The sequence below is a fragment of the Salvelinus fontinalis genome, chromosome 37, assembly GCF_029448725.1.
Source record: "Salvelinus fontinalis isolate EN_2023a chromosome 37, ASM2944872v1, whole genome shotgun sequence".
Classification (NCBI taxonomy): domain Eukaryota; kingdom Metazoa; phylum Chordata; class Actinopteri; order Salmoniformes; family Salmonidae; genus Salvelinus; species Salvelinus fontinalis.
Window position 1 is genome coordinate 19,742,490 of NC_074701.1, and position 14,825 is coordinate 19,757,314.

General features: G+C 40.9%; 1 protein-coding gene across 2 annotated transcripts in view; it reads left to right on the plus strand.

The window, feature by feature from the left end:
* Positions 1–14,238, plus strand: part of ccdc85a (coiled-coil domain containing 85A) — a 42,963-nt gene extending 28,725 nt beyond the window's left edge. The window contains exons 3-4 of one of the 2 annotated variants that reach the window (XM_055902355.1): positions 9,152–9,209; positions 13,373–14,238. In XM_055902355.1, the coding sequence (XP_055758330.1) occupies positions 9,152–9,209; positions 13,373–13,388 (74 nt within the window). In that variant the 3' untranslated portion in view covers positions 13,389–14,238. The remainder of the gene's footprint in view (positions 1–9,151; positions 9,210–13,372) is intronic. The other variant, XM_055902356.1, reaches the window with a different exon arrangement.
* Positions 14,239–14,825: the final 587 nt, after the last annotated feature.

Consider the following 14,825-nt stretch of genomic DNA (forward strand, 5'->3'; position numbering starts at 1 on the left):
ATTACGCACACCTGCCCCCTATTCCCAGTGATTAGTAATTGTATAAGTGTGTCCTTGGTTTACCATTGTGCTGTCGATTTATTGTTACAATGTCCGTTGGTTCGTGTGAGTACCTGGTCTATGTGTGGTTTGTCTTTCGTGCCATTGTGGATTGTGCAGATGATTACGGGTCTCGTCCAGTGTGTTAATCATTGTGCGCTTGTGTTATTTATTCAAGGTACTCCTCGCTCTTTTGTTTGAGTTTCTACCCTGTGTTTTGTATAGTGTTTGTATGGTCTTCGTCCCTGTGCCTTTACTTGGCACGCCGTAATTTGGGTAAGAAATAAAAATAACTATTACGCATTCCTGCGCCTGTCTCCCGAATCATTCATACCAACGTGACAGAATAATAAACCCTTAAGGGAGACAGCGGGAATGACCTGTCCGACTACACTGCGACTGGTCCGTCCGGCGCTGCCGCAACTTCGGCAGCTGCAACTGGCCCGTCCGACGACGCCACAACCGGTCCGTCCTACGCTACTGGTCTATTCAACGCCGCCGCTAATTCGGCAGCGGCAACTGGCCCGTCTGACGACAACGCAACTTCGGCCGCTGCTTTGGGTCCTTAACGACCCGCACTGCGTTCCTGTGATCGTCATCGAGGCCAGCGCATCAGGGGGGGGGGAAACTGTTACGGATCCCTCCGGAACTTTCATTATGCACACCTGCCCCCTATTCCCAGTGATTAGTAATTGTATAAGTGTATCCTTGGTTTACCATTGTGCTGTCGATTATTGTTACAATGTTCGTGTGAGTACCTGTTCTATGTGTGGTTTGTCTTTCGTGCCATTGTGGATTGCGCAGATGATTACGGGTCTCGTCCATTGTGTTAATCATTGTGCGCTTGTGTTATTTATTCAAGGTACTCCTCGCTCTTTTGTTTGGGTTTCTACCCTGTGTTTTGTATAGTGTTTGTTTGGAATTCGTACTCGTGCCAAAATACGTCACGCCGTAATTTGGGTAAGAATTTTTTTTACAACTATTACGCATTCCTGCGCCTGTCTCCCGAATCATTCATACTAATGTGACGTTCCTTTGCATGGTGTGATGGCTGATACTTTGGTTTGTGGAAGGGTTTGTTTCGGATGTGGTTAATGTTGAGAAAAGTATGTGTAAAAAAAAAAATATATATATATACTGTATGTACACTACCGTTCAAAAGTTTGGGGTCACTTAGAAATGTCCCTGTTTTTGAAAGAAAATATAATTTTTGCCCATTAAAATAACATCAAATTGATCACAAATACAGTGTAGACATTGTTAATATTGTAAATTACTATTGTAGCTGGAAACGGATGATTTTTAATGGAATATCTACATAAGCGTACAGAGGCCAATTATCAGCAACCATCACACCTGTGTTCCAATGGCACGTTGTGTTAGCTAATCAAAGTTTATAATTTTAAAAGGATAATTAGAATTAGAAAACCCTTTTGCACAGCTTAAAACTGTCCTTCTTTAGCCTAGTTGAGTATCTGGAGCATCAGCATTTGTGGGTTCTATTACAGGCTCAAAATGGCCAGAAACAAATAACTTTCTTCTGAAACTCGTCAGTCTATTCTTGTTCTGAGAAATTAAGGCTATTCCATGCGAGAAATTGCCAAGAAACTGAAGATCTCGTACAACGCTGTGTACTACTCCCTTCACAGAACCACGCAAACTGGCTCTAACCAGAATAGAAAGGAGTGGGAGGCCCCGGTGCACAACTGAGCAAGAGAACAAGTACATTAGAGTGTCTAGTTTGAGAAATAGGCGCCTCACAAGTCCTCAACTGGCAGCTTCATTAAATAGTACCCGCAAAAACACCAGTCTCAACGTCAACAGTGAAAACACGACACCGGGATACTGGCCTTCTAGGCAGAGTTGCAAAGAAAAAGCCATATCTCAGACTGGCCAAAAAAATAAAAGATTAAGATGGGCAAAAGAACACAGACACTGGACAGAGGAACTCTGCCTAGAAGGCCAGCATCCCGGAGTCGCCTCTTCACTGTTGACGTTGAGACTAGTGTTTTGTGAGTACTATTTAATGAAGCTGCCAGTTGAGGACTTGTGAGGCGTCTGTTTCTCAAACTAGACACTCTGGGACGGAATCAATGGAATGGTATCAAGCACATCAAACATGTGGTTTCCATGAGTTTGATACCATTCCATTCACTCCATCCCAGTCATTATTATGAGCCGTCCTCCTCTCACCAGCCTCCTGTGATCTCTCTCTCAGTACCAGGGCAGGCAGTCAGTAGCTAGACCAGGACTGAATACAGTATAGTGTTCCTCAGTACCCCTGCTGTGTTTCTACAGACAAGAGAAGAGACAGAACATTGGTCTGTTGTGGGTGGATGCCTTCAGTAGGACTAAGGATGAGAGCCTAATTTGCCTCCAGAGAAAACACACATAGCGTAAGTGTGTGAGTGTGTTTGATCTTAGGGTTTTTAAATAGTAGTTTAAGCTCCTAATATCGCTGGTTTCCCTGGTGTGCTCCAATCACTTCTATTTACTCCATCTCTGGGTCTTCCGTCTGCGAGTGCTAGGAGTTCCCACAAACAACTATAACAGGGAAGTGTGTGTGGAAGTGGGAGTCAGAAAGTGTGTGTGCTGTCACTGTTGGGTATTTTTCTCTCTTTTGGTTGCTAGCAAGCAGGAAGTAGGTTAATAAAGTGGTAAGCCCAGCACAGATATTTGGTAGGAAACTAATTAAGTGTTGACCTGGACTGCTGTTGGATTATGGGATGTTGGAGGATGTGTGAGTGTATGTGAGCTTGTGTGAGCATGTGTATGTGTGTGTGATAGTGATCAGAGGTCCTCTACAGGGGACAGCTCCTAAGCTAGGCCAACAGCTGCTTCCCTAGCTTCTAATTTGCATTTCCACTTTGAAGCCTTTTTCCTATTATGTCTGCTGAGGAATATTTTACATATTATTAATGGCTTACATGTGCAGCTAACCTACCCACACTGTCATGAACATAGACACGCACGGATGCGCATGTACAGTATGCGTGTACAGGCATGCACATGTAACGGATGTGAAATGGCTAGCTAGTTAGCGGGTGCGCGCTAGTAGCATTTCAATCAGTTACGTCACTTGCTCTGAGACTTAAGTAGTGTTGCCCCTTGCTTTGCAAGGGCCGTGGCTTTTGTGGAGCGATGGGTAACGCTGCTTTGTGGGTGACTGTTGTTGATGTGTGCAGAGGGTCCCTGGTTCGCGCCCGGGTCGGGGCGAGGGGACGGTTTAAAGTTATACTGTTACATTGATGCTGTTGACCCTGGTTCGCGCCCGTTTCGGGGCGAGGGGACGGTTTAAAGTTATACTGTTACATTGGTGCCGTGACCCGGATCACTGGTTGCTGCGGAAAAAGGAGGAGGTTGAAAGGGGGGTGAGTGTAACGGATGTGAAATGGCTAGCTAGTTAGCGGGTGCGCGCTAGTAGCATTTCAATCAGTTACGTCACTTGCTCTGAGACTTAAGTAGTGTTGCCCCTTGCTTTGCAAGGGCCGTGGCTTTTGTGGAGCGATGGGTAACGATGCTTCGTGGGCGACCGTCTTTGATGTGTGCAGAGGGTCCCTGGTTCGCGCCCGTTTCGGGGCGAGGGGACGGTTTAAAGTTATACTGTTACACACACACATGTAAGCACGCACACACACACTAACTCCCCTAACCATGTCAGCTACAGGCTTCTGACTGATCTTAGTGTACAGTGTGTTATGTATCCAAATAGATGCAGTAAAATCATTCTGTTTATTTGATAGTGTAAGCAACACTTAGGCGTCGTTCCTGGTGCTTTAAGCTTTTTGTTCCCCCACCAATAGCCTAATGCAGAGGTTCAGATTCAGAGCAGACCTTCACTGACACTGTGTCTAATGGCTGTCAGAGGGATTCAGGAACATAATGAAGACTGTTGAGGTGGTGTGTGTGTCGTTATATGTGTGTGTGTGTGTCTTTACCTTTTTATATGTGTTTGTGTGTGTGTGTTTACTCTTTGAAGTCTTCATAGAAGCCTGGCGCTGTTGTTCAAAGAGTCGGCTCTTTCTATTCTCCCTTCTTTCCTCCTCTCACAATGAGGCTATGCCTCAGAGGACCCTAACAAAATGGAGGGCCACCCCCCCCTCCACACACACACACACACACACACACACACACACACACACACACACACACACACACACACACACACACACACACACACACACACACACACACACACACACACACACACACACACACACAGGTGCAGCAGAGCAGAGGAGACAGCTGTGGACTAGCCAGAGGTCTCTGTCCCTGTCTCTGGCTGGACCAATGGGAGGGCAGGAGGAAGCAGGTCAATAGTGGCAGAGAGGGCCAGGAGGATCAGGGTCTCTCTGCTTAGAGGACAGGATAGGGGCAGGATAGCCCTTCAAAACACCTGTCAGTGTTTTCTCTGTACTTAGAATATTAAATAAACACGCATGCACACACACACGTAGCTAGCTAGTTAAACAATGAACCAGGATAATCTCATAGTACTACAGTACCAATACAAACATTGTCATGGCTGTAGTATGAATGTGCAGGTAGCTAAAGCTAACAAAATTGGTTCAATGTTAGCTAGCTAACATTAGGCTATAACTAGCAATGCAAATGGATTCCTGATTCACATAATATTACTACACAGATCATACACATAATGTTAGTTAGCGAGCCAGCAAGCTAACGTTTGCTAACTAACAGTACGCATTAACTTGCAATAAAAACGACTTTCTGACTAAATTAGAAACGTATATCTGAAAATGTAGCTAGACTCTTATCTGTATACATGGATGAATGCTTTACGTAGTTAACCATTTAACTCAATTTTGTTTAGCTACATCTCGTTTGGCCAGCGTTGTGTCAAGTCATGTTGTTGTGAAAAGTAGCAAAACTTTTGTAGTTCTCTATGGCTAACGTTATATCTTTCATGGAAAGGATTGTCAACACATACTGAACAGCTCACGTTATAGACAGAAGCATGCTACATTGCAGACCAATCCAAACTCATCTCCCGGCATATCCAACCCATCCATTTTCTCAGCCAATCATGGCTAGTGGGAAGGTTCCAGCTTTTTCTGTGGCTAAACCAACTTGGCTCGTAATTTAACAATTGTATTCATATTTAGAATAGAATACACGTTTGCTATTAAGGCACATGAAAGGTCACATATTCCAGAAGGCATTTCTACCAAAAAACACATTTTGATAAAAAATGTTTGTTTACGTTCAAATGACGCTCCTGTGAAGTAGTGCGACATATGCCTAGTTTCCTGAAACGAGTCATATATGTACAGTGCCTTCAGAAAGTATTCATACCCCTTGACTTATTCCACATTTTGTTGTGTTACAGCCTGATTCAAAATGTATTAAATATGTTTTTCTCACCTATCTACACACAATACCCCATAATGACAAAGTGAAAACATGTTTTAATTTTTTTTTTGCAAATCTATTGAAAATTAAATTCAGATTATTGAAATTAAATTCAGATTATTCAAACTTTGTCAAATTGGTTGCTGATCATTGCTAGAAAGCGTTTTTCATGTCTTGCCATAGATTTTCAAGCCGATTTAAGTCGAACCTGTAACTCGGCCACTCAGGAACATTCAATGTCATCATGGTAAGCAACTCCAGTGTATATTTGGCCTTGTGTTTTAGGTTATTGTCCTGCTGAAAGGGGAATTTGTCTCCCAGTGTCTGTTGGAAGCAGACTGAACCAGGTTTTCCTCTAGGATTTTGACTGTGTTTGGCTTTTTTCCATACATTTTTATCCTAAAAAACTCCCTAGTCCTTGCCGATGACAATATGAAGAGTAGTACTCAGTGATGTGTTGTGTTGGATTTGCTCGAAACATAACATTCAGGACAAAAGTACATTTCTTTGACACATTTTTGCAGTTTTACTTTTGTGCCTTTTTGCAAAGAGGATGCATGTTTTGGAATATTTTTATTCTGTACAGGCTTCAGTCTTCTCACTCTGTCATTTAGGTTAGTATTGTGGAATAACTACAATGTTGTTGATCTATCCTTAGTTTTCTCCTATCAACAGCAATTAAACTCTGTAAATGTTTTAAAGTGGAACTGACAGCATTTTTGCAACATGACATAAAATCTGTTCATATACACCTCCAGGAAGAATATTACACCTTTTTTGTACATTTTCGTACAAGAGAGATATGTTCATTATCATGTTTTCATAAATTCATAGTATATTTGGGAATTACGTATAGTAAGGCGTTTGTGAAAATTCTATATTAATATAGAGTGGGAAAGCGGCCTCGCGTTTGGACAATTAATAGACACTGCTGTAATTAAAACCAAATAAAACATCTGTCCTGTCTGGGTGCATCATAGCCAATCAGAGGTACAGTAGGCTTATATGCAAATAAGTCATTTGCCACACAGGCCTGCCATCATTCACTTTGAACTGGACTGTGTGTTTACAGGCAGTATTAACAGCGCAACATTAGATCATTAGACCGCATTCACCAAAAGCTACAAAATATACCTGAATGGATTTCTGCAAATATGTAAATACCACGGGAGTCCTCTTACATTTGCACACTTCACAATCCTATTGATCGAACAACCATGAAAAGGGAGTCTCTCTCCCTCAGTTGCCTATGCACATCAACAACAACAAGATCAACAACTAATGCTAGCCAGAGCGAGATGAGCTAAAATCTAACGAGGGAACAGTAGATTAAGCCTCTCAAACTAGTTTGCCGTCAAAATTGCACTGATAAACAATGGGGAATAGTGGCCTGCTCATCCTTCTGCACCTTGCCTGCAAATGCATGCATGCATGGGAACTTGCCTGCCTGCCCGCACATTTGATCGATGCCAAGTACATTTGATTGACAACTAAGAGATATGCTAACTGTGGATAAAGTGATTCACATTTCTTGCTCGCTAACCAAATGAACCTGCAGCATCTCTAGTTGTAGCCAAAGAAAAACGATATGAGTGGAAAAATTCGGTCACTCACCCACTCATCCAATGACATGTCATCCTCCCAGCAGCTAGCTAGCTAACATTAGGCTCCGTGTTTTTAACTTGCTAAATAAATAGCTAGTTACATGAATAGATAGTCTAGCCAAGGGGTGTCAAACTTGAAAAAACACAAATAACTCACGGGCCAGACATAGCCTATTTGTTTTTGCAAAAAAATGTGCAACTGCAACCCAACCTGGCCATTGTTTTATTTGAAAAAATATGGCCCTTGATAATGTCCACTTATGTACATACAGTTGGATGCATTTTAACATATTAAAACAAAAGAGATAAATAATATTTGTCCAGCCTTTGCTGCTATGGTACAGTAGCAGATATGCATAATATGCTGCGACCCAAATCAAAAAGTATTTATTAACTCCAAATAACAAAAACTTAGCTATAGGTTGTTGTAACTTTGAAACTTAAAACATGTTTTTCATTTGCACTGGGAAAGGGAAAGGGGGATATCTAGTCAGTTGTACAACTGAATGCCTTCAACTGAAATGTGTCTTCCGCATTTAACCCAACCCCTCTGAATCAGAGAGGTGCGGGGGCTGCCTTAATCGATATCCACGTCTTCGGCGCCCGGGGAACAGTGGGTTAACTGCTTTGCTCAGGGGCAGAATGACAGACATTCAGTTTCTTGGAAGTTGTTGGAACGTACATTTTTTGGTTCCCATTGTATCTGGGAACGAAGCCATACGTTTCCTGACCGTTAAAACAGAACGCTTTTAAACTTTCTAAAAACAGAAATGATCATTTTACCTTTTCTGGGAACAAATATTTTTCAGTTGCTGGGAGGTTCTGAGAATGTTTTACTATGGTTCCCCGAATGTTTTCCTTGGAGGTTTTATTCATGTTCTGAGAACCGAAATTATAGGTTATTTTAAGGTACTTAAATAATGTTCTGAGAAAATGTTTCAATATGACTTTTAAAAACACTGCTAGTTTAGTTTTTATTAACTGTTTTGAACTCCAAGCATAGATTTATTGTGGCACAACGTCAGTGAGATTCAAAACGATGATCTTCTGTTTTCTATCCATGGAATTAGTCCACTGCACCACCAGAATGGAAGTAGCATGCCATGTTTTTTTTACTCATACAAAGCTGTTCAGTTTAGTCTATTCAAATTGACCCAATTTCAAAGAAAAGAAGCACTCTTTAAGAACCAGGTGTGGCCAATTAGTGGAACGGCCAACACGCCTGAACACACAACATAGAGAACGTTTTGTTGACGCTGAGAACGGAATGTATGTTTTTAAATAACATTCTTTGAATGTTACTGTTTTCTTATATTTTTTTATGGAATGTCTTCTTAATGTCCTGTGACTTTAAATAGAACCGTGAGGAAACCTGTAGAAAATGTTATGCTCAAGTACTGAAATTCCTACAGAAGATTGCTGTCTCTTAATGTTCTCTGAACGTTAAGAGAACATTACTTTAAATTTAACCATGAGGAAACCTGTAGGAAACGTTCATTATGCTGAAGCACCGAAATTCCCACCTAATAAACATATGTTTCATGTTATGTGCTAGCTTGGTATCCTGCACCATTCACAAAACTTTGTGGGAAGGTTGTATGCAAAATAACCATAGAACAACCTTGCTCTCACCAAGCTCTAAGAAACATATGGTTCTCAGAACGTTATGTGCTAACTGGGGTGTGTGTGGGATGTCCTCAGTGTATCAAACATAAATAATTAAGAGGGCATTATAAGCAAATCAAACCAGCAGATCCAGTCCTCTCAGATTAAGTGATGCTTCCTTATTACAACACACTTGAATTATGGGGTAGTTTTCCACCTAATGACTGTAATTAGTACAGTGACTCACTACTATGGCCACACGTACGAACACACACACACACACACACACACACACACACACACACACACACACACACACACACACACACACACACACACACACACACACACACACTGCTCTGGAGATACTGTGAAAATCAAGACAGACACACGACAATACTCTACTATAATATATTTTCAATCTTAAATATGTTTATTTTATTCTATTCCATTCTGGTTTTATTGTAAGGAAGTTGTGCTTGTCCCTTGTCATATAGATTATTGATCATATTTATTGATGTTGTTTCCAGCTCTCATATCTGCTGGCTGCTGCACCAACACCTGTAGGGGTGTGAAGATTTGGGACAGGTGAGATATACAATACCAGTCAAAGTTTGGATACACCTACTCATTCAAGGGTTTTTCTTTATTTTTACTATTTTCTACATTGTAGAATAATAGTAAAGACATCAAAACTATGAAATAACAAATATGGAATCATGTAGTAACCAAAAAAGTGTTAAACAAATCAAAATATATGTTATATTTGAGATTGTTCAAAGTAGCCACCCCTTGCCTTGATGACAGCTTTGTACACTCTTGGCATTCTCTCAACCAGCTTCACCTGGAATCCTTTTACAACAGTCTTGAAGGACTTCACACATATGCCGAGTACTTGTTGGCTGCTTTTCCTTCACTCTGCGGTCCAACTCATCCCAAACCATCTCAATTGGGTTGAGGTCAGGTGATTGTGGAGGCCAGGTCATCTGATGCATCTCCTTCTTGGTCAAATAGTCCTTACACATCCTGGAGGTGTGTTGGTCATTGTCCTGTTGAAAAACAAATGATAGTCCCACTATGCACAAACCAGATGGTATGGCGTATCGCTGCAGAATGCTGTGGTAGCCATGCTTGTTAAGTGTGCCTTGAATTCTAAATAAATCACTGTCAGTGTCACCAGCAAAGCACCCCCACATCATCACACCTCCTCCATGCTTCACGGTGGTAACCACACACGCGGAGATCATCCATTCACCTACTCTGCGTCTCACAAAGACATGGCGGTTGGAACCAAAAATCAAAAATTTGGACTCATCAGACCAAAGGACAGATTTCCACCGGTCTAATGTCCATTGCTCGTGTTTCTTGGCCCAAGCAAGTCTCTTCTTCTTATTGGTGTCCTTTAGTAGTGGTTTCTTTGCAGCAATTTGACCATGAAGGCCTGATTCATACAGTCTCCTCTGAACAGTTGATGTTGAGATATGTCTGTTACTTGAACTCTGTGAAGCATTTATTTGGGCTGCAATCTGAGGTGTAGTTAACTCTAATGAACTTATCCTCTGCAGCAGAGGTAACTCTGGGTCTTCCTTTCCTGTGATGGTCCTCATGAGAGCCAGTTTCATCATAACGCTTGATGTTTTTTGCGACTGCACTTGAAGAAACTTTCAAAGTTCATCCAGATTGACTGCCCATGATGGACTGTCGTTTCTCTTTGCTTATTTGAGCTGTTCTTGCTATTATATGAACCAGGTATTTTACCAAATAGGGCTATCTTCTGTATACCAACCCTACCTTGTCACAACCCAACTGATTGGCTCAAACGCATTAAGGAAAGAAATTCCACAAGTTAACTTTTAACAAGACACACCTGTTAATTGAAATGCATTCCAGGAGACTAGCTGGTTGAGAGAATGCCAAGAGTGCAAAGCTGTCATCAAGGCAAACGGTGGCTACTTTGAAGAATCTAAAATCTAAAATATATTTTGATTTGTTTAACACTTTTTTGGTTACTACATTATTCCATGTATGTTATTTCATAGTTTTGATGTCTTTACTATGTAGAAAATGTAGAAAATAGTACAAAATCAAGAAAAACCCTAGAATGAGTATGTGTGTCCACACTTTTGACTGGTACTGCACATACAAAGGCATGCACACACACAAAAACAAACACACATACAGTGCATTCAGAAAGTATTCAGACCATTTGAATTTTTCCATATTTTGGCCTTAATCTAAAATTTATTGAATTGTTTCCCCCCCCTCATCAATCTACACACAATACCCCATAACGACAAAGCAAAACAGGTTTTTAGAAAATTTTGCAATTGTATTAAAAATAAAAAATGGAAATATCCCATTTACATTGGTATTCAAATCTTCTACTCAATACTTTGTTGAAGCCCCTTTGGCAGCGATTACGGCCTCAAGTCTTTTTGGGTATGATGCTATAATACACCTGTATTTGGGGAGTTTCTCCCATTATTCTCTGCAAATCTTCTCAAGCTCTGTCAGGTTGGATGAGGAGCGTTGCTGCACAGCTATTTTCAGGTCTCTTCAGAGATGTTCAATCGGGTTCATGTCCGAGGTCTGGCTGGGCCAGTCAAGGACATTCAGAGACCTGTTCCAAAGCCACTCCTGCATTGTCTTGTCTTTGTGCTTAGGGTCGTTGTCCTGTCTGAAGGTGAACCTTCACCCCAGTCTGAGGTCCTGAGCAGGTTTTCATCAAGGATTGTTATGTTATTTATTTTTATTTAACCAGGCAAGTCAGTTAAGAACAAATTCTTGTTTACAATGACGGCCTAGGAACAGTGGGATAACTGCCTTGTTCAAGGGCAGAACAACAGATTTTTACCTTGTCAGCTCAGGGATTCGATCCACCAACCTTTCAGTTACTGGCCCAACGCTCTAACCACTAGGCTACCTGCCGCCCCAAGGAGCTTGCCAAAAGGATCTCTCTTTACTTTGCTCCGTTCATCTTTCCCTCGATCCTGACTAGTCTCCCAGTCCCTGCCGCCGAAAAACATCCCCACAGCATGATGCTGCCACCACCATGCTTCACCGTAGGGATGGTGCCATGTTTCCTCCAGACGTGACGCTTAGCATTCAGGCCAAAGAGTTTCTTGGTTTCATCAGACCAGAGAGTCTTTCTCATGGTCTGAAAGTCCTCTAGGTACCTTTTGGCATGGCTTCCATCTGGTCACTCTACCATAACGGTCTGATTGGTGGAGTGCTCTTCCATTTAAGAATGATGGAGGCCACTGTGTTCTTGGGGACCTTCAATGCTGCAGAAATGTGTTGTTACCCTTCCCCAGATCCGTGCCTCGACACATTTACCACAGGTGGACTCCAATCAAGTTGTAAACACAACTCAAGGATGATCAATGGAAACAGGATGCACTTGAGTTCAATTTTGAGTCTCATAGTAAAGAGTCTGAATACTTATGTAAATAAGGTATTTCAAAAATTCTAAAAACCTGTTTTCGCTTTTTCATTATGGGTTATTGTGTGTAGATTGGGATTTTTTTTTAATTAATCGATTTTAGAATAAGACTGTAACGAAACAAAATGTGGAAAAAGGGAAGGGGTCTGAATACTTACCGAATGCTCTGTATGTTGCTCTAAGAGTTGTGTAAAGTTGGTAGAATCTTAATGAAAATGATTCACAGCTGTAATGGCTTCCAAAGGTGCTTCCACCAAGTATTAGCCCAGGCGGGTGGAGACTTGTCCAATTATGATATTTCAGTTGTATTATTTTTTCTAAATTTGGAAAATGTTTTATAGTGTCACAATGTTCGTAATAATGATTGGACCAAGGTGCAGCGTATGTTGAGTTCCACATATTTTCATGAGTGAAACTTAAGTAAATACAAAAAAACAAATAAAGAATAAACGAATAAACGAACCGTGACGACAATTCAGTGCGAACAGGCAACGAAACATAAACAATATCCCATCACCCACAGGTGGAAAAAATGCAACTTAAGTATGATCCCCAATTAGAGACAACGATTATCAGCTGCCTCTAATTGGGAATCATACACAAACACCAACATAGGAAAATTAACCTGAACCCCACATAGAAATAATAAACTAGACTAAACACCCCTAGTCACGCCCTGACCTACTCTACCATAGAAAATACAGTCTTTCTATGGTCAGGACGTGACATATAGCTTTCTTTAACTTTGAAAAGGTGGAGTAGGTTGTGTAGATATGTAGGGAAAAAAATTGAATATAATCCCTTTTTAGATTTAAGTTTAACGCAGCAAAATGTGAAGAAAGTTCAATGGGGTGTAGACTTTCTATAGGCACTGTAGCTTGTTGTTGATGTTGGCCAATCAAGGTGACAAAGAGGCTCAATGTGTAGCAAGTGGAGTGAGAGTTCTCTAATGCAATGCAAGATGGAATAAAATTATGGAATTAAAAGTTCTCAATGAGAAGGAGTAAGCTACAACGAGCAACCAACAGGTAAGCTGTTTTATTTGAATGGGGTTGGGGAAAAAGCGCAGCATGTAGCCTGAATTAGCCTAGCTAGCTATAGCAGCAGTGCTCAGGTTAAAAAACGTAAGTAAAAAAATAACATTTATTTACAATATCCGGATATCTGACAGAAATTACTTTTCGAATAGTGAAATTATTTAAAACCCCCATCCCTAACGCGCGCGCACACACACACACACACGGCAACTTGCACGAAACATGCATATACACAGTAATGGTAATACCCATTTTCCCCTCTTGTCTTTCAGCTTTGATGCCTCCTGACCCCGACAAGCCTCCATCATACATGCTGCAGTGACCAGAGCCCCTAAAGAGAGAGAGAGGGGGAGAGACAGAGAGAAACACTAGAGAGAGAGGTGCAGTAGAGAAAGAGAAAAAAAGAGAAAGAAATACCAAAATAAAGGTTGAAAGACAGTGTCTTGATGAGGGCGACTCTCCCACTTCAGCCATGCTCTTTCTTAATGTCAGATAGAGGAAACACGGTAGTGTGGTTGCCAAATTAATATTACTGTCAGTGAATTTTATCTCTCTGTTGCCAACAAAATAGTCCTACCTCCTTTGATAAAAAAGCCTATGAAACAGAAAGGAACAAGACTTGTCGGCCATAGGCCCTTTACAGACCAACACATGCTCTCCATAATGCATTACAGTACTGTGTTCCCCTTTCAGCTTAGTGTGAAGTTCCAACCAGTGTTACAGTACAGTACATAAACCTTGTGTCAAAGTTCAACTGAGAAGATTGCATTATATTGGCCTCTTATTATACATCTACAAATGTAAACACCAGCTAATATGACAATGGTTGTGGAGAGAACATAACAAAATCCCAATCTCAATTCATGTGATTTGTGAGGGGTCACTTATACACACACACACACACACACACACACACTTTATTACTAACAGACTGTACCGTATAACCTCTAATCCCTGTGACTTTTTAGATTTTTGGTGACAGAACTAAGATAAGTCAAAAGTAGTGTATATCTGCTTAGTTTTCTATATATAACAATGATAGTATTATTTTTGACCTACTGGTCTTATTATATCTATAAATATCATATCAAGAGATGTATGTCTAATATAATAAAGTGTCTTTATGTAAAATACCTAATCCAGAGAGACTTGTCTTCTGTTTGGCCCCACACACACACCATACACTGACGATAGGTGTGTTTGTATTTAGGAGTGCATGGATTCATGTTAAGGATGAAGAAAATGGCTATTTCACCCCAGCAGAAGGAACGGCAACAGGTATTCAGCAATTATGCGCTTAACTCGTCGATCCAGGCACAACACAGCAGATAGAAGCTCATGATGATCAAGCTTACCATTCCGCTTGACCGAAGAGACCTCCATGATATTCACAGGCTTATCTGATCAATATCTCTCTATAGTCAGCTTGTGTCTGTGTGTTTTCGTAACACTATATTATACAGTAAATATATAGATTTTCCTCTGGGTTGCTGCCATGGGAAATGGTCTAACATTATTTATTTACTCAAATGGCATCAGATCAAATCAATTCTAATAAGAACCACCCTCGCATTTAGAAACACATATACATCTCTACACTTTCCCAACCAACATACATACACTCGCAAAGGAAGCATACACACTAAGGAAATCACACAAAGGAAAATGTTTTATTTTCATTGTACACAATTATCTTACAAACACACACCTGTGTGTGGGGTAGGC